The sequence below is a fragment of the Mustela lutreola genome, chromosome 9 (genome assembly GCF_030435805.1).
Source record: "Mustela lutreola isolate mMusLut2 chromosome 9, mMusLut2.pri, whole genome shotgun sequence".
NCBI lineage: Eukaryota > Metazoa > Chordata > Mammalia > Carnivora > Mustelidae > Mustela > Mustela lutreola.
Genome location: NC_081298.1, coordinates 139,881,816 through 139,901,643, shown reverse-complemented (window position 1 = coordinate 139,901,643; position 19,828 = coordinate 139,881,816). Strand labels below are relative to the sequence as shown.

General features: G+C 55.5%; 1 protein-coding gene across 5 annotated transcripts in view; it reads left to right on the top strand.

The window, feature by feature from the left end:
• The window catches only part of ASAP2 (ArfGAP with SH3 domain, ankyrin repeat and PH domain 2), a 162,940-nt gene that overhangs the window by 139,950 nt on the left and 3,162 nt on the right, over positions 1 to 19,828 (top strand). For 3 of the 5 annotated variants that reach the window (XM_059132685.1, XM_059132689.1, XM_059132687.1), the window contains 11 exons: positions 901 to 1,090; positions 2,416 to 2,501; positions 4,223 to 4,338; positions 5,224 to 5,291; positions 6,511 to 6,624; positions 8,617 to 8,869; positions 11,295 to 11,429; positions 12,673 to 12,844; positions 17,303 to 17,352; positions 17,797 to 17,888; positions 18,338 to 18,460. In XM_059132685.1, coding sequence (XP_058988668.1) covers positions 901 to 1,090; positions 2,416 to 2,501; positions 4,223 to 4,338; positions 5,224 to 5,291; positions 6,511 to 6,624; positions 8,617 to 8,869; positions 11,295 to 11,429; positions 12,673 to 12,844; positions 17,303 to 17,352; positions 17,797 to 17,888; positions 18,338 to 18,460 — 1,399 coding nt within the window. Of the gene's footprint in view, positions 1 to 900; positions 1,091 to 2,415; positions 2,502 to 4,222; positions 4,339 to 5,223; positions 5,292 to 6,510; positions 6,625 to 8,616; positions 8,870 to 11,294; positions 11,430 to 12,672; positions 12,845 to 15,159; positions 17,276 to 17,302; positions 17,353 to 17,796; positions 17,889 to 18,337; positions 18,461 to 19,828 lie in introns of those variants that run through there. The other 2 variants (XM_059132686.1, XM_059132688.1) reach the window with 2 other exon arrangements.

Genomic DNA, 19,828 nt, shown 5'->3' with positions numbered 1-19,828 from the left:
CCTGTCTTCCTTGCTGCCTGTCTTTGAAGTTCATCAGCAAGTCCAGGGTCCTAAGGACCTACCACGTGCCCCGCAAGTGTCGGTGCACGTGCTTGTCACAGTTCCTTGAGGGGGCATGCTACACACTTGCACAAATAAGACTTGACGCCTCCAGGGGTAGGATGCTTGTCCCGTCGGTGTGGTGGGGGCGGGATTGGAACCTGTGCTGCTCTTGGCTTCCCAGAGTTGCTGCCATTGCATGCTCTGTGGGGAGGTAGAGTCTGTGAACGCCGTGCCACGGGAAGGCCAGAAAATAGACCGCAGAGACTGGCAGTTTGTTCTGGTTCATGAGACCAGTGGTGCGTGCCTTTCCTGCCAGGCACAGTGCCCGTGACCAAGGAGATCGTGTCTTCCCCTTGTGGAGGACCTCCTGGTCTGCCCATCTGGGCCAGCTCCCATTGGCCCCTGAGTAAGCCCCAGGCACCCTGCACCAGGCCTCAAGGCCTCTTAGGTCGGAAACCGGAAGATGGCAGCGCTTCTTAAAAGGGCTCGGGGTGCCGGGGGGGCTCAGGGGGTGAAGCGTTTGCCTTTGGCTCAGGTCATGATCCCAGCGTCCTGGGATCGAGCCCCACATCGGGCTCTCTGCTTGGCGGGGGGCCTTCTTTCCCCCCTCTATCTGCCTGCCTCTCTGCCAACTTGTGATCTCTCTCTCTCTCTCTCTCTGTCAAATAAATAGATAAAATATTAAAAAAGGGAGGGGCGCTTCAGGTGTCACTGGACATAGGCGCTGCCACAGTCACATGGCGGCCCCCTTCCTACCCGCCAGGGGCAGGATTTTTAAAAATTGCTCCTGATGATTGAAGGTTGGATGTTTGAATAGAGGCCCTTAATCATTTACAAGGCAATAATGCTTGATTTCAGGAATGCCAGAAAGGACTACATTACTGCCAAGTACATCGAGAGGAGATACGCAAGGAAAAGGCACGCAGATAACGCAGCAAAGCTTCACAGCCTTTGTGAGGCCGTCAAAACAAGAGATATTTTTGGATTACTCCAAGCGTATGCTGACGGTGTGGATCTTACAGAAAAAATCCCGCTGGCCAACGGACATGTAAGAGTGCGGCCTGCTCCTTCTCAAGAAAGAGGAGAAAGCGGGGGGAGTGGCAAGGCCGTGTAATCAGAAGTGCTGACAGTGGGACAGTTCTCTGAAGAAAGAGAGCATCGAGTTGTAGGGAAGAAATGGGTAGTTTATTCTTTTTTTATTACTTTTTTTTTTTTTTTTTAAACATATAATGTGTTTCTAGCCCCAGGGGTACAGGTCTGTGAATCCTCAGGCTTACACACTTCCCAGGGGGCAGTTTATCCTTAAACCAAAAATAGAATGCCAGCCCCGGAAAGAAAGGCCAGTCCTGGGTGGGGAGGGAGCATCTTCTCAGGGACCCGAGTGACCCGCGCGAGGTTCTGTCTCCGGTGAGCGGAGATCCAAACTCTCAGTAGCAGCTGCCGGGCCTCCCTGGGAGTGAGAGCCCCGCAGCCTGCGCCCTCCTCCCTGAGGGAGGAGCGGAAGAGGGACACCCTCCAGTTGCCTGGGAGAACCTTGTTGAGCCGGGAGGTCTCAAGGTGGGGTGGGGTCTTACTGTCAGGATCGAGTCCACAGGAAACCGGTTACCAGTGTCCCGGGTTGGCATGTATCCTAATTCTCTTCCATGGGTGACTTTGGAGAGACACACACGCAGTCCCATGAAAGCTGCTTGCCATTGTAATGAAGGCGCAGGGAGCTGTGCCGCGGCCAGAGCACGGCGGGGGCTGGGGGCAGTGGGTGGCCCTGGCTGGCTGGGCAGGCCAGGCAGGTGAATTGGGGACACGCCCCTCTTTGCCCCATGTTCCCCATTGCATGGATATTGCTTTTGCCTCCTGCTGTCTCGCCCACCTACCTACCTGAGACAGCCCTCACCTGCCAGAATTCACTTTCAGGAAAGGCATTGGGGTCAGGTACCTGTCCCCTGGTTTCAGCGGAAGGCAGTTGTGGGCATTAGCGCTGACAGCCTGCCTATACGTGTGGAATAGAAAACACAAACACACGTATCAGACACTGTGTACAGGAGGCCTGGGGAACCTTCCTGGTGTCCTTGAACAAAAGGGCACCCCCCTTATATGTTGTTGGTCCTGGGATAAGGACCTAGAGATTGAGGGGACTCTGAGATGAGACCCTGAATTTCCTACTACTTCCTGTGGAGGAAGGAGGACCAGTCTTGAAATCGCAGGTGCCAAGGGCAGAGTTTCCTCTGGAGACTAAGGGGGCCATATGTCTTAGAGATTCATGTTTTGAAAGAAAGGATAAAAGGCTTTCGGAAGAGAGATACATGATTTCACTCGCATTGGACACAAACTGAATGCTGCCCTTGGGATTCTGAAATGTTTCTGTTTGGTCTTCAGGAGCCAGATGAAACTGCCCTCCATCTTGCAGTCAGATCGGTGGACCGGACTTCCCTCCACATCGTAGACTTTTTAGTTCAGAACAGGTAGGTGTTCTAAAGTTGGGGGAGCCGTTTGATTTTATTTCCTGGTGTTTCCAAGGAAGGATCAGGTTCCTGCCTCATTATGTGGCCAAGATGCTGGGATTTTTTCCAAGCCTTGAACATGAGCTGTGGGACAGGAAGAGAACTTCCAGAAGTGGGCTATTAGAGCATAGTCCCCAAAAAGCCCTAGAGTGTGAAGACAGAGACCCTTCTTGGCACCTGAAAGACCTGTCCTCTAGCGTCTGGGACTCAGGAGCTGTCAGGCTCGTATATCTGAATTGTGGGCACTGGGGGACTATCTGTGGCCTCCACATGCCCCCAACTGGTGTGCACAGAGCCGTCCCCATGCTTGGCCCTCAGAGTGTCTCACTGGACATAGGCAGGCGCCCTGAGCAGTGGGGACAGTAAAAGGGACGCACAGATCCATACTGGTACCACCCACCTAAGCTGGGATCGTAAACCTCATCACTGGACTGCAGACATTTTGTTTGGTTTGAAAAGTTGTTTCTGTTTTCTAACTAGAAGTTCCCTTTCAAGAATGTGTGTGCCTGCTTACCCGGGCTCCGAAGTCCTGTCAGGTGCATTCCGCCCCGGGTACGGCACCCACCTGGGGCAGCAGGCCGACCAGAGAGGCCCGGCACCGTGTATCTTGACTCCCTGATCATGGTTGGGGGTGTGTGGAGGGGGAGGTGCTGGTCAAAAGCCACTGAAATTGTGCCAAACAGAGTGGAAAATTCCACCTGCAAAAGCAAGGTCATAGTTTGCATTTTGGCCTTCCCTGCTATTCATGGTGGGGAGGAGATGGCCAGGGGTAGAGGAGCTGGAGGCAGGTCAGCAGTTTGCCGGACTCCGTGGAAGCCACCCTCTGCGGAGCCTGGACGCCCTCCGGCGCCTGGGGTCACAGCGGCTCAGCAGACTGTGGATGAAACAGCCCCGTGACGCCATCCTCCCTCAGCGTAAACTCTTGGAGTGTGAGAAGGGAAATCCTGGTTTCTCTGGAGTAGAAGGAGGGCAGCAGGAAGAGGGAGAGATCAGAAGATGAGGCTCATTTTCCCCGAGAGTGTAGCACGTTCTGTTTTGATGAGAGCAGTGGGTATCACCTGGGACGGTGCCCCCTGCCACGTGTCTTTCCACAGGCCACAAAGTCCCACAGTCCCTCCTGCTCAGAAGGACAGCCACGTTTCCGGGCTGCCTCCCCCAGTAGGCTGAGTGGCTTTGTAAGAGAAGCGCAGTGTCTTCTGGGGTAACCCGCTCTTGTGTTTCACCAGAAGGGCTTTAGAGATCGCAGGACTGCCCCGCCGGCTGTCTGCAGGGCAGCCTGGGGCCCACAGACACACAGGCGTTTGCGCATTCTGGGCTTTGGAAGAGGGGCTCTTCCCCTTCCTGGCGAGAATGTCAGTAATAGGATGGAAAACTCTCCCTGCCCTGCAGGACAGGATGGCAAGTCCCACAGGCTTCCTGAGGCCCAGGCGGACACTTCAGGCTCCGGGTGCTGATGGGGAAGTGGGAGGGGTGCCGCAGTTCGGGACCGGCCCAGGAAGAAGCAGGCTAAGCCCCCCTCGGCCCCCGCTCAGCAACAACACAGTGCCCCACTCCGGCCTTCACCGCTCTTACTGCCGGTTCCCTGCTGGTCTCACACCGAGGCCCCTCCCCCCCAGGCAGGGCTGGTCCCCTGGCCAGTGACTCACTGATCTTTCTCTTCTTCGGTCCCTGTTCTTGGCCAGCGGGAACCTGGATAAGCAGACGGGAAAGGGCAGCACAGCCCTGCACTACTGCTGCCTGACGGACAACGCCGAGTGCCTGAAGCTCCTCCTGCGGGGGAAGGCCTCCATCGAGACCGGTGAGCGGGTGGCCGCCGGCCTGGCCATCTGGTCTGGGCTCCCGTCTGCCAGGGAGACCCAAATCCTACCATCTGAAGTCGGGGGGCCTCGCCTGCGTGCTCGCCAAGGCTGATATGGTCCCATATTGGTCAGCGGGTTCCCTCCATCTGGGACATAGACTTTCTGTCATGGGCAGGCATCATAGAGATTATGAGAGGCAGAGCACAGACCCTGCACAAGTTCCTTGTGCTGAGGTGACCTTGAACGAGGTTTGGGGCATCTTGCCCTCCTCTTCAGAACCCACCCAGGATCAGGCTTAACTCCTTTCTGGCTCTGGGTGGGAGGTTTACCGGGCAGTGGGGAGTCACTGATCACTGCCCCTCTTGGCACCGAGTCTCCTCCACAAGGGACCCTGATCTGCTGGGCCTTTGTCCCTCCCTCTACTAGGGGACCCTGAAGCACTGGCAGCCGCTTGAGGGCGGGCAGCTGTGATTGCACCGTGAGGAAGTGTTCTTGAACTGTTGAACAGAGAGCAAAGGACAGAAAGGCGGTGCACGCCTGCTCGGCCAAGTTTCTTTCTTTCTTTTTTTTTTTTTTCTTAAATAACCAAACCTTGCTGATGGATGCTTATTTGGAAGAAAATACACAATTTCAGATTCATAGACTGCTGAGGAGGGGTTCGGTTCTGCTTCTGTGGTCAGCACAGACTGGCTTAAAATCTTGCCGACTGTGCGCTGCTGTGGTGTGTTAGGACGGGGAGATGGTCGGGCCTCCCCGCCCCACACTGTACAGCTCACTTCCGCTTCGTGCTGCCTCCCTGTGTCTTCTTGTAACTGCCTCTGGAGGTCAGACCTCTGCTTGCTTTGGCCGTAACACCTCTGTGTGTTGTCCTGCCTTTTATTTAGCCAACGAGTCGGGAGAGACGCCCCTGGACATTGCCAGACGCCTCAGGCATGAGCACTGCGAGGAGCTGGTGAGTCTCCCTCCGGCTCGCATGGGATGAAGCCGACCTGCCTGGGTGGGGAGGGGCCCTGCCCTCTGGGAGGAAGGTCCCATTTGGACCCTAGACGGGACAAGCAGGAGAAAGTGTACTCAGGGAGTCCTTTGAGAGGAGGGGACCACCCCCATCATAGTGACGCTTGGAATACAAGTTGGAATTTGCTGGTTGCACATGTGGCTGGTGGCCATGGCATTGCCTGGGGCAGATGGACCAGAGATCCGGAGGCCACCGCCGCTCTGCCCCTTCTCTGGAGTCTCTGAGCTGCCAGCTCTTCCCCTTGGGGCAGCATCCAAAGCTGGTGTGCGGATTTCGTTCCCCAGTCCCAGGTCATCTGGATTGTTCCCCACCATCTTTTCCTGTCCCGTTCTAGAAGGAGGGGCAGTGCGGCCAGTGGACAGAGCCCACAGGGTCAGGCAGTGTAGGGGCTCCTGCCCAGAGCTGAGGAAGTCATACCGATGCCAGCTCTCCCACTGGTTCTGTGTTTGTAAGGTGGAGTCCGCTTTAGCCGTTCAGAAGTAGCGTCGTGCTTTGTGACACTGAGCAAGTGCGCAGTAAATCGAACTGACTGCTTTGGAAGGGTAGGAGAGTGAGGGGTGCTCTATGCTAAACACTTGATAACTGCTGATTTAATTTTGATAGCCCTCCTGACTTGGTTTCTTCTGTTAGCCGTATTTTACAGATGAGGAAACAGGCGCAGGAGGGTTAAGGAACTTGCCCGAGCGCACACAGCGACTCTGGCTGGGGAGAGAGTTAAGGGCTAACATGCTAAGACTCGCATTGAGTCTAAAGAATTCGCTTCTCTCCTGTTAGCGCACGTGGAATTGGGTATCCGCCTTCCTTGAGAGAACGGCGAAAACACTCACTCCCATCCTTGCTCTGCGGGCCGGGGCTGGTTTCCCGTTAGTGACACGTGCGGGCGGCGTCCTCTGTTGAGTTTGCTCCCACGTGTGCCCGTCAGCACCCGCAGGCCGGCCGTTAGCCTTTAGATCTCCAGTAGCCCTGGCCTGTGGCGCTTTACAGTTTGCAGAGCACTAAATGGGCGTTGCAGGGTCCTCGGTGAAGGTAGGGCGTGGGGTCTCCGTCGGCTGGCCTTGCCCTGAAGGGTCTCTGCCTCCCCTCTCCACACCGCCCACCACCGCCCACGGGTGCCCGGCTCACGGGCGGCGGCGCCGACAGCCCTTCCTCTTTTCAGCTGACCCAGGCCTTGTCTGGGAGGTTTAACTCACATGTTCACGTCGAATACGAGTGGCGGTTGCTCCACGAAGACCTGGATGAGAGCGACGACGATGTGGACGAGAAATTGCAGGTTGGTGCCGGGCCGCAGATCGTCGGGGAGGTTCTGAGGGGCTTCGCTCCGAGCCGGGTGGACCCCAGAGTGCGATTAGGGCACAGGGTGGTTTTGTACAAATCGTCGAGTTAACTCTTTGCTCCAACCTCAGTAGCTGGTTCTGCCCGTCCCACAGCTGTGCCTGCCTCCCAGCTCCTGTGCGTGTGGGTGTACAGCAATGTTACTTGGGGCGTCGTCAGCCGCTCACCTTTAGATCTAAGGGAAAGATATTGGGGAGGGGGTTGTTTCTAATGGGATTTAGAGGAAGCCCCGTGCCGTGGATGTGGTAAAGAGCCAGGGCTCCCCAGTATCACAGGTCAAGTTCAACTAGTTGATCTTTAAAACCTTCACTAGAATGAAATGACCATTAGAGCTCTGGGTCCAGCTTTCTCCTGTATCCGACTGGGTCATGGAAGCTTCAGGAGAGGTTGACTCAGCGGTGAAGCCAATATTTAGAGATCAGCTTGAGGCCAGAGGGCGCTGGCCTCTGAGTCCAGCTCCCTGCTCACAACACTCTACCTGGCCCACTTGGGGGACCCCTGGCTGGTTACCATCTTCACGTGGGTCTCAGAGCTTAGTCACACCCCAGCAGACTGACTCCAGAGCCCCCACTCCCAGCTGCTAGGAAATTTGTGGGGAATGCCATGTCTCATTTCCTATTGTTTACTGTAGGACTCGAATGTCCTGAGGTGCACTGACGATGTTTGATTATATATATTTATGGCATTTCCAAAACCTTGACTCTCCTTGTGTGTGGCTCAGTTAACATTCATACTTGCTATTTCTTTGACTAAGAAACTCCTCCACTGAGTTACCTATAAAATGGTGTCCAAGTGAGAGGGACTGACTATTGTTATACTTACCGATCCTAAAAAAAGATTGGAAATAATCAGTCCCAGGTCAAGCCAACACAGCCGGTCGCATAGTCCACTTAAAAGTCTGACAGCAAGAGCTCACACTCTTCCTCCCACTCGCTCTGTTTCCAGCAGAGGGAATTATAGTTCATACGGCCTTGGGCTTTGTTGAATTTAAAATATATGTGAAGAGAACTAGCCATCAGGTTCTGCATAGCTCAGCTGAGTTTGAGCCATTGGGTTGGCCAGAGCCTTGGGTGGGCAGGTGGCCCTGCGAGGGGCAGGGCGGTATCACAGCTAGTACTGTTCCGGGAAGCCTGGGGGCTGTGTGAGAGGAGCACAGTTCTACCCACTGAAAAGATGAGGGGTCTGGTCAGCAAGGTTAAGGTAGTTGCTCAAGATCGTAGCTCTTAGAATGAAGCTGATATTGGAAATGAATTAGATTTGATTTACACGAGTCCCGATTTCAAGGGGAGCAAGGGTCAGCAAACCAAAAGGGTCAAATAATTAATATTTCAGGTTTGTGGGCCTAAATTATCACCATCTTTACTGCAACTACTCAGACGTGCCAGTGGCTTGGAAGCAGCTACAGACAATATATTAAATGACCAGGCACGAATGTGTTCTAATAAAACTTTATTTATAAAAACAGATGGTGGCCCACGGGCCATGGTTTGCTGATCCCTGAGTTAGAGGAATCTCGAGACTTCAGTTCATTTGGGAAGAGCACCTGATGTCTCCGGAACTTGGCGCCCTGCTGTTGGGGGTTGGCTGCCGCGAGGTGCTCAGTTGGAAGTGTGTTTACAAACAGGAAGTGCGGTGGAAACAGATATAGGTTAAGATAATGCCGGCGAGTAAAGGTGAAACAGACTGGGCTCTCAATCCTTCCCAGAATGGTGACTTGTAAATTATAAATTATGGCATTTGCGGCACTGGGGGTGGGAGAGAGTGTCTCCATGAAGATAAAAGGAACTTTCAAATCTCACAGCTCTCCTGTTACAGTTGAGAGCCCAAAACGTACCTGCCCAGGTAGCCGCGATGTGCACGAGGCGGTCACCCGTGGCCCAGACGCTGTGACCGAGGGGTCGGTGTGTGTGCCTTTCCCACCCTTCTGCAGCCCAGCCCCAGTCGGCGAGAAGACCGGCCCGTCAGCTTCTACCAGCTGGGCTCCGGCCAGCTGCAGTCCAACGCCGCGTCTTTGGCCAGAGACGCCACCAGCCTGGCCAAGGACAAGCAGAGGTCCTTCGTGCCCAGCATCTTGCAGAACGAGACGTACGGCGCGGTCCTCAGCGGCAGCCCGCCTCCCACCCAGCCTGTGGTCCCCAGCACCTCCAGCGCACCCCCGCTGCCCCCACGAAACGTTGCCAAAGGTACTGCGCGGCCATAGCTCAGAGGGTGTGGTCTGGTGTTTGCTTTGAGAAGTTTATAGTTGCCGTGCCCCCTGCTAGGTGACATTTGGGGATTTTTTGTCAGAGTTATGTTGTTGGTACCCTAAAGGAGCTCCTCGTTCTTAGAGTGCTGAATGGTGGTAGAGTATCTGACTTAATCCTTGTTCTGGGCAGAGGTGTGGCCTCTGCGTGTCACGTGGGGAGTGCGGGGACCCCCCGGGCAGGCCTGAGGTGGGTGGCTCGGCTCGTGATGCTGGTCCTGCGAGACATTTTCCTGCAGATCTTCTTTCTGTTCCTTTTCTCTCTGCTTTTACCACTCACTACCCCACCCCCCGCCTGCATTCTCTCCTGTTTCCTCACCCAGCCTGCAGTCAGCCAGCGTGTGGTGCCTCTGATTCATTTGTACCTGTAATCCCCATGAAATGAAAGATAAAAAGATGCTAATTTAGGGAAGGATACTCAGCTACACTTACCTTAGTTGCTCGGTCCCAGAAGTATGAGTTTGACTCAACAGATGCTTTTCTTTTTATGAAAATGGAAACTGAGGCCCCCAAAAGTTAAGTGAGTTTCCTAGGCTGAGGACCAACTGATCCTTCTGCTCCTTGAAGGTGGGTCCAGCAAGTGGCCGGCACAGCTCATGGCCAGTGGCCTTTAGGGGGCATCCCAGGAGAGGGAGGGCCAGAGCCCCCAGGGTGTGGTGTCCAGGCTCTGTGGCTGCTGTGGCTGCTGCTGGTCCAGAAGGAGGTCCTGCAGTGCACAGGGGCCGCAGCTGCTCTATGGGAGGGGGTGTGACTGACGGTTGTGGCTTGGGTCGGGCAGCAAATATGGCGGCTGCCATCCGCTGGCCCTGTGCCTCACCCCCCACGTGATCCTGCCTCCAGCACCCAGGGAGGTCTCTCAGGGAGGCCAGAGAAGGTTGATGGGCCTGTTGTTTAGGTCACTGACTCACACCCCCAGGGATGAGCCCCTACGAGGAGAGCAGGTGCTGCCCAGGCCAGCCCCAGAAATAGCTGCCTCACCTCCCCCATATGGGCCGTGGCCCCTGTGTGCCCTCATCCAGGCAGTGCCACCCCTGGGCAGGAGAGAAGCTGCAAGACCACGTTCCACGGCTGCCCTCCTCCCTGTCACCACCCCGGGCGGCGGAGGGCAGCAGCCACGCTCGGGTCCTTGTGGGGCCCCTTACTGTCTCCGCAGCCTCCCCACACTCTGTGTGCGTGGGTTAATTTTGTAATCCAGAGCTGAAGTGATGTGGTCCCTCCACCCCATTAGGGGCTTTTATTCACTTGTGTGTCATGGGAGGAAGATTCTATTTTGCTCTGTTCGTCATGTAAAAGCAACAGAAAACTGTTCATTTTTTTCCCTTTTTTTTCTTTTGCTTTTGGTTTTGTAGAGTCTTAGAATGAGAGGGTTTGGGATTTTTTCTTACTTTTTTTTCTTTTTTACTATCTCTGTAGTTAGCGTCATGTCCTCCTTTGATGGTGTAGACAGTCCTTCATCCCAGTAGCTGGGTGTAGACAGTCCTTCATCCCAGTAGCCGGGTGTAGACAGTCCTTCATCCCAGTAGCCGAGTGTAGACAGTCCTTCATCCCAGTAGCCCCGCAGAGAGTCCCCATTGTTGTCCTCTAGGCCACACCTGGCCCTGCAGCGAGTCCCACCCAACAACACCACAAAGGGAGTTAGCATTGCGCCACCCGCACCAGGACAGACACTGGGCACAGCAGAAACGCCCCACGCGGGGGCACCCACATTCTCCCCAGGCCTGGCCCCCTGTGCGGGCTGCGCACAGCCTCAGGCACGGGTCACCGCTGTGCGCAGAGCTCTGTGGGGGCAGAGGAAGGACAGCGACCTCGGTGCTGCTGTGTCCCCCATGTGTCAGCTGAGCCTCCTGGGTGTCATGCGTGCTGGCTCTTAGCCAGAAAGGTTTGCAGGAGACGGGGAGCCCTTCACCTGTCTCCGTCTGCACCCTTCTGTCCTCGAGCTCTGAGAACACGTGCTCCCCGGGCCAGGGAGGGGTGTGCACAGCCGCGGGAGCCTACAGCCTGAGCCCCGTGCTCGGGACGCCTGTGGCTATTCGTTTCTCTCTTCAAACCCATATTTCTGTTTGAGAAGGAAAAATCAAGACTGTGAAAACCAGCTGGTAATTCCTCCAGAAGCATCCTTGGTCTGGTCCGTCTATATCGTCCATCAGATGCCAGAGACAGGAATTCTTTTTTAAAAATCAGGATTCTGTTTGTGGTCTTAATGCTGTTCTAGAAGGGTCATACTGCCCATTTTGCGAGTGAGAGGGTCAATAATGCAGTGTTCTGTTTCTGTTTTTGTTCTGTGCTTGTGCGTGCCTTCCTGTGTGTGTGCATGCACGTGTGCGTGTGTGCTGTGCATGTATGCGTGTGCATGTGTGCGTGTGCAGTTCAGACCGCCTCCTCCGCTACCGCCCTGTGGAAGACAAACTCTGTAAGTGTGGACGGTGCAAGCAGGCAGCGATCTTCGTCAGATCCGCCAGCTGTCCATCCACCGCTGCCCCCTCTCCGCGTGACATCTACCAGTACGTTCTCGCCTTTTTCCTTTCTTGCCAGTGGGCTCTTGGATCTGGATGGCTGGGGGGTGCTTTCGGCAGCCGCGTGGGGAGAGCTGCGAAGCCGCACGCCCACAGGCAGACACCGCCCGGAGCCCGACCCCATGTGGGCCCCTGGCAGCCCCTCCAGCCACCCTGCCCTGCTGCAACCTGCTGCCTGTCCGCACCCTCGCCCCGGGGGGCCGTCGCGCTCTCCTCTGTCTCCCCCAGCCCTCGAGCTACACTCCGTCCTTTCCCGCCAGCCCAGGGCTTCACTTCCCCTGGCCATTTGGTGGTTCTCGGTATTGGGGCACAGTCATGTGGATGTGATCTGGTTTGTGTTTTTCTCCGATGTCAACACGTGGGTGAAAGATCCAGGGCCGGGGGAGGGGGCTGGGGCAGAGGAATGTCTTCATGGGATCAGTGGGGCCAGCCCTGAGCCTGTCCCCTTCCTGCTCCGCGTGGCTGGGCTGTGGCAGGAGGAGCTCCGGCCTCTCCAGCAGGGCTCGGAGAGCAGCGGGTCATACCCGGCTTGTTCCTGTGGGTTTAACCTCAGCGGCAGCCTGGCCGCAGCTGCAGACAGTGCCGTGTGCGCGTGCGCGGGGGGCCTGCGAAGCTCCTGGGGTCCCTGTCCTGTCCTGAGCATGGTGGCGGCCTCAACAAGATGGGGCGTGAGGACACTGGATCTTGGGGGGCAGCGCTAATGTTTGTCACAGAGGGGCAAGCAGAGAAAGGAGCCTGGGGCTTAGGGCCCAGCTCCCTGCCTTACCAACTCCCTAAGTTTACGAGTCTGTGGAGAAACAATTACCTCTTTGCCCTGCAGCTCCCCTCACAGACTGTGGAGCCTTTACTGTTAGTTCTTTACAGGCCTCTCCGATTGCTCTGCAGGAAGTCTGCTGGAATGGGGAGGACCCACGGTCAGCCCAGTTCGCCTGGGGGGGGGCGGGACCAGGGGCAAGACCCTGCCGCTGGCTCTCCAGGTCTCTGGGTGGCTTCCCCACAGAGGAAGATCCTCATGGGCTCATAGAGACATTTTAATCCTAACCTAAGGCTTAGAAGGACTCCGTGCCAATCCGGTTTTCTAAAAACCTACAGTGAAAGGAGGATGCTTTCCCTTATGAAATCGCCGTTAAAAAAAAAGAAAAAAAGAAGCCCTCACCAGAGAGCCTCTGATGGGAAGGCTGGGGGTGGGACGAAGCCTGACCCTCTGTATTCCTCTCCTCTCTTTCCGCAGATCCCCTGGCTCCCACACCGCCCCCTCCAGTAGCAAAAACGCCCAGTGTGATGGAAGCCTTGAGCCAGCAGAGCAAGCCGGCCCAGCCCGGGATCCAGCTGAGCAAGGCCCTGCCCCCGCCCCTGCCGCCCCAGCCACCCAGCCGCCTCCCCCAGAAGAGGCCTGTCCCCGGGTAACCGTAACTAGCCTGCCTTCAAGCCCCCCCAGGGTCTGGCCGAATTGTCATCCTTGCTTCTTGCATTCAGGGAGCTTCCAAGGGGCAATGGCCCCATTACGTCATCTGCTGAAATTTCTGGGCAAACATTAGAAATCTCCAGAGCTTCTACGGTATAACATTTGAGCTCAGGTGTCACCTAATGAATTCATCAGGGTCGAGTATCTTAAAAATAACTTACCAAGCATTTTTTTAAATTGTAAAAATTTCACACAAATGTATATCTTATATCCACGTAATGAATTTAGACTCTGTTTAGGAGACACTGCATTTTGGGGAATTAAGGTCGAGATGCCGGGCCTCTACTTCCAGTTTATTGCTCATGCATAAGGTTATCTTGCTTCCTCTGCAGTGTGGGGCGTATATTTCCTACAAACTAGGATGTTTTTCTGCATCAACACAGTACAGCCAGCACAGTCGGAAAATGAGCAAAGACGCATTACTACCTTCTGACTCTCAGCAACCCCAACCCCAGGTTTGCCACTTGTGCATAGAACATCCTTGACCAGAGAGGGATCCAGTTCATGGTCTCAGGCTGGATCCTAATGGTGGGAAATGGTTTCTTTTAGTGACAGTGATTTTCCAAAGCCAAGATGAGTGCTTCCTGTGCTCATGGCTTTCTGAGGGTTGCCGCTCCCAGGCAGGCCCCCTGGGTGGTCAGAACCAGGGATACACACATGAGTATGTGTAGGTGACCATCCGTGTAGATACACACTTAGGAAGACATTTATCTCTGTATTTCCGTCTCATCTTGAAGTCCATGAGCTCACACTGTCTCTCATTTCAAACCACACCAAGCTTACGGACCTAAGACACAACCATTTATGATGCTCCCAGGTGTCTGTCAGGAATTTGGATCGGCAGAGTGAGCGTAGCTTGTCTTTTCTCCACAAGATCTGTAGCCCTAGCTGTGACGTCTCAGAGCCTGGGCATGGCTTGGCACAGAAAGGGTCTCGTAGATGACGGGCCCATTCCCCTCTCCGCTACACGTATCTGGTGGTTGCTGCTGGCTGTCAGCTGGGGCTCTTGGCTGGGGCTCTTGGCTGAAAAACTTACCCATACATGGTTTCTCCATGTGGCAAGAGCTTCCTCAAGTCTTGGTGGCTGGGCCCAAGCACGAGTCCCAAGAAACAGGTACGGCCTCGGAAAATTCTGCCGTGTGTCCCTGGTCAAACAGTGGCAGAGCCCAGACTCAGGGTAGAGGTGGGGACGGTGCAGGAGCACAGGATGGTCGCAGATTCCAGATCTCAGAAAAGAATTTGGGGGCAGTGTTTTCAAAGCACCAGGGTTCATTCTCATCCTCTCCCTCTGTGTGCTCCTTACTCCCTTTGGCAGTGGTGAGAAATCTGGCTCCCATATCTGCCTCCATCTCTTCCTCTCCCTGCTGAGCTCTGCGGTACCCCATGGAGGTCTTCCCCCTGGTGGGGCTCTCTCCCTGCCCCGTCAGGCCTCCTTCTGCCCCAGGGCAGGTATTTTCTCATCCAGGCCACTAGGTAGATGATGGAGCCTTTCAGGATATCTATCCTTCAATTCTAAGAAATTTCGTTGATTTTTCTTAATGTCTTAATTTCTGTTTTCTTCTTTTATTGCTTTTAATCAAATTCATATTATTCAGATGTCAGACTCCCTTGGCCTTTCCTGGATGTGTATCATCTTTTTTCTCTTTATTCTAATAAGCTGACATCTCTAACAGACTTTCCCTGAGTCAGTCTCAGTGGTTTAACATACAGCAGTTGACTTCTTACACGAAGCTCAGTGCCCTTTCTGTTGCTTGTACAATCAGCGGCCCTGAGGGCTGAGTGGGAGACCCGGACCCCCTTCTACTCCTGCTGGCACTTTCCTAACCCACTCCTGCCCTTTACTTCCTTAAGGAGCCTCTGAGAAGCGCGCTTCGGGCCAGAGCCAGTCCCAGGGCTCCACCTGGAGGCCGGGGCTGGAAATGCAGCTCTGCATAGCCCAGACTGGGCTGCGCTGGGCCACCTTCTAGCTTCGGTTTCTGCAGTGCTGGCGGGCTGGCTTGCTTTTTAATCTGCCTTCTAGGAGAGTTTCTTCATTTGCATTTTCCCGTTCTTAGTAATTGCTGAGTTTTCATTCCAGGTGTCAGATAATTTTCAAGGTAATAGTATCCTGTTTGTTTCATGGAGTCATTTTCTCTCATCTCAGATTATTAATGATGGGTTTGGGGCGGTGTTTTCATTTATGTTAGCTTTTGCTTTTCTGAATAACTTGTTTCTTCCATGTCCTTTGTCTTGTTTTCACTTCTGTTATGTTAGAGGCTCTTTCCTGTAAATCTGGTGTTCCTGCCCCAGAGTTGCCACTTCCACTGCAGCATTGAAACGGACCACACACCGCACCCTCGGCGCAGAGCCGCCAGCGTGGGCTTGGCTGGCGAGCGTCTCACTGGGCAGTTTCACTGGGGAACCTGAAGAACAACTCAGGTTCCTTAGCGAATAGTCTTTGTCTCTCGCCTGAAGGAATCAGGTTTTCTAGGAGTTAAATAAAGAAATAAAGTTGAGCTTTTACTTAGTTCCCCTCCTTTTTTTTTTTTTTTTTTTTTTAGAGAGAGAGAGGTGGGGGCAGGGGCGGAGGGAAGAGAGAAAATCTCAAGCAGACTGATGTGGGGCTCGAGCTCACGTTCCTGAAACCATTACCTGAACTGACATCAGGAGTCAGATGCCACCCCAGCACACTTAGTCCCCGTTTTTTTAAAGATGCTCCTCAAAACTGCACTGGTGTACCCCCTAGTCCAGACACCCTCTGTTCTGCCCTCTCCAAGAACAGAAACTTCTGTCTGCAGTGGGTTGAGAGAGGGTAGTTGCAAGGCTACTCGGGTTGGGCTGGGAATCCAGGGGCTCCACACCTCCTTGAGGAGATTTGGGGCCAATCTTTGTGTTTATTGCCGAGCTCAACCCCGCCCCCGGAGCTTATAAGCCTTGGGGGCTCAGAGCACAGATGGGGATCCTTCAGGGTCTCCTCAGTGTGTGGGGTCCCCCTCCACAGGCAAGCTGGCCTGGTGAGGATTTGTCCCTCTGGTGGCCACTTCCAGAATGTTTCCTCTTCAGGTTCTCTTTGTACTTCTTTTGGTTTCGGTTTTTTCCTGATCTTTTCCTTGGGAGAAAGTGGGAGTAAATGTATTTCAGTCTGCCTTTTTTAACCAGAAGACTCTCAGAACTTTTTTAATGCTCCTTTGTAAGATCTCTTGCAACAATGTAATGTGTACATCCTCACCTCTCTGTTGGGAGCAGCATGTCCGCAGTCTCCTTGGCTGCTGAATTCCACGGTGGGGGGCACTCACCGTCTACACCGCGTGCCCACAGGCCGTGCTTCCCCGGGTTCTTGCATCAGGGTCTGCGTCCGGCTTCAGCTTGCTGCCCTCTGCCCCCATCGTTGCTGCAGACTTGCTCCCCGGGCTGGTCTGTCAGACACCAGCTCCCGTGTTGAAGTTCTGGATGCCAGCCTGGCGGCGGCCGGCAACTCCAAAAACAGGGGGTGTTGGCTGCCAGTGCCCGGGGTTGGGCACGGCCGTGCTGGGAGTGTTCCCTGTCCAGTGTCTTACCTGCTTCTTGGGAGCTGCTTCTTTTGTGTGACCAGAGGGAGAGCTGGGGAGGGGGACAGAGTGGGTGATGCTGCTTCGGGTGGGTGGAGGCCTGTCCTCGCAGCCTGGGGGGTTCTGTTCTATTGTGAAGCAGCACACTGCCCGGCTGCTTGGTAAAGGAAGCTCTACCCTAATCTCACCCTGGGTGAACTTCTGGGTTTTTCCACGTGTTCTCTTAGAGCAGGCCTGATCAGCCCCACGCCCATTTTTTTTTTAAGATTTTATTTATTTATTTGACAGATCACAAGTAGACAGAGAGGCAGGCAGAGAGAGAGGGAGAAGCAGGACCCCAGGACCCTGAGATCAGGACCTGTGCCAAAGGCAGAGGCTTAACCCATTGAGCCACCCAGGCACCCCCACCACGTCTATTTTTGTATGGCCCACAAGCTAAGATGGTTTTCGGTTTTTTAAATGATTGAGAAAACCCAAAAGAAGTCTCTGTCATGACACATGATAGTTACATGGAGTTCAGACGGCCGTACCCACAAATAAAGCGTTTGCGAGCGTGGCCCTGCCTACGGGTTTCCGCGTTCTCTGTGGCGGGTGCTGTGGTGGCAGCGTGGGGTTTCCTCCCCAGAGCCTGGAAAATATACCGTCTGGCCCTTCAGAAAAAAGGTTCGCTGACTGGTGCCTTCGAGAATCAGGCCTTTCCTGTGAGTCTTTTCAGTTTCTTGAAAATAGGCATAAACTCAGTGTTATGTTTTCTTCACTTCTGTCTGAGACAGCACAGTTGGCTCCTTTGGAAAGGGGGTGAAGTGGGGGTCGAGAACGTGCCTGGGGGGGCCTCAGGCATCAGTAAATCTACTTTCCCCTTTTATTAGGGCTGACAAGTCGACCCCACTGATGAACAAAGGCCAGCCGAGAGGACCTGGTAATTCTTCCCTCTGGACCCGGGGTTACTGCTGCTTCCGTGGGGGCAGCGTGGGAGGGGTTCCCCGCCGCGGCCGTGCCCTGTCTTCCCCAGAGCCCCTGCAGCTCCTGCTCCCGCGCTGCTCTGGACCGGGTCCTGCCTAACTGTCCCCTTCACGTGGGGGCCGGGCGGGGAGGCCCAGGCAGGGAGGCCCAGGCAGGGACCCACATGTCTGTGGAGGAGCTGGCGGCATCTGCCCCGCTCCGTGATACTCACATGCCTGCACACGGGACGGGCTGCCTGGAAGTCACAGGCGCTTGGGCCTTTGAGGGGCTTTCCCCTCCAGAGATCCGGAAATCTCTGGAAACCTGCCTTTCGGGCTGGCTCGGCGGTTGCAGTCATTGTTTGCAGCTCCCTGGTCACGCCTGAGGCATCCTGTGACGTTGCTGCTTTCTGTCCCTGCAGGAGTGGAGCTCTCTGGACCGGAGGCTCTGGGTGCGCTGTCCAACGCCGCGGCCCTGCAGCCCCCAGCCCCCATGCCCAGGAAGTCACAGACAGTAAGTGGAAGAGCCCCTCCTTTCCTGCCTCTCTGCTCCGGCCGGCAGTGAGCAGGACTCTCCGAGAAACAGGTCTTTCCCTCTTCCCCTAGGGGTGGGTGGGAGGCCTCTTCCTGGATCCGGGCAGGACGCGAGCCCAGAGCGCTCCAGCCGGAGGGCTCAGCAGCCCCAGCACAGCTCCAGGACCGACCCCCCACATGCGCCCCAGGCACCAGGCCGCCTGACTCCAAGCACTCCGCACTCCGCTGGGATGGCTTAGCTTTTCCCTGGGCCTCCTAGAAGTCCCCCAGCCCCGAGCTGCACGATCCACCCAACTTGACACGTGTGGGTTCCCGGGCCTGGGGTCAGGACCCCTGGGACCAGTTAGAAACCGGGCAGCCCCATCCTCTGCCTCAGGAGTTGAAGCCTCCGGGCCACACTGACCTCTGACCCTTCCTCTTCCCGATCAGACCAAGTTAAAGCCCAAGCGGGTCAAAGCTCTCTACAACTGTGTGGCTGACAACCCAGACGAGCTGACGTTCTCCGAGGGGGATGTGATCATCGTGGATGGGGAGGAGGACCAAGAGTGGTGGGTGAGTCGGGGGCCCGGGCCCGGCTGTGCCTGGGAGGGGCGGGGCTGAATCCTTGCCCGCCTGGCCCGGGAGGCCCGCTGCCAGGTCAGGCCCGCTGCCAGGTCAGGCCCGCTGCCCGTGCGACCCCAGGACTGCTGGCTTCTCTGCCCCTCCGATGTCTCTTCCGCGGACACCCATTTCTGCGTGGGCCTCACTTTCCCCGGCTGGGGCTCTCCCATGTGAGGGCGCCGTTCCCAGAGCGCACTTCAGGGTCTGAAATGAGGCTGTGAGTTTGGAGAAGGCGCGGTCCTCCCCAGCATGGCCCGTGTGCTGGAGGGAGGCAGACGGACAGCTGGCCCCGGGGCCGGAGTCCGTGGGTGTTGGTCTTTGTCCTGAAACGAGTCAGAACATCCACATGGGAGTGGGACGGTGTGAATGGGGTGTTCACCAGGTGTGACCCTAGGAATCCAGACGCAGCGCTTAACAGACTTGCTGACGTCATGTCATTAAACCTCAGTCCCCTCGTCTGTGAAAGGGAAGTCACCTCAGCACCACCGGAGAGACGATCCCGCAGGCCCCAGTAAGAGGCTGCTGTCAAAAACGAGGCCCGTGGGCCCTGCGTGGGAGGCTGGCGGGGTCCGCCCCACGGGGGACACGAAGGGCCCAGCGCCATAGGTGGAGCTCGGATGTCACTCTGCTCTGTTGAGTGCAAGGCACGTCAGGTGGTGGCCCTGGTAGGGGCTTTGTGACCTTGGTGCCCTGTGGTACTGCTGGCTCTTTCCCCTCATGGGACTCAGGGCTCCGTTGGCCAGAGCTCCACCTTCTGTGGGCTTGCGGCGCCCAGCAGCCAGGCAGGGAAGGGGGATGCTGCCCGTGGTCCTGGTTCGGGCCAGTGTGCCCGGCCTCTGTTCCCTGAACCCTCACTGGGTGGCCGGACCTCAGCCAACTCCCTCCCCGCCCCCCCGGCCCCCTGCCCCAAGAGCTGCAGCAGGTCTGGCTTTCAGGCTCGTGTACAACACGGCATGAGGGTGGGGCTCCCCCGGCAGTGGACTCAGCCTTCTGGAAAATACCTGTTCGTTTCCACAACTGGAAATACAGGAAGGTATAAAGAAGAAAATCGGTGCTGCCCGTAATCCCAGCACGCCCCCCCCCCCATCTTACCAATTGTATTATAGTGATTTTCTTTTAGACTTTTACTTACCTGCGTGATTTTATGTGGTTGAAGTCGTACACGGTGTGTAACGGACATACTTTACCCAGAGTGAAACTCAGGGACTCTCGAAGCCTCTGGTGAACGCTTGACTACATTTAAAGGAGCCAACTCACACATTGGCCACTTTCTGTGACTTTGCACCTCACAGACTTCTGACACTCGGTTTCTTCAGGAAA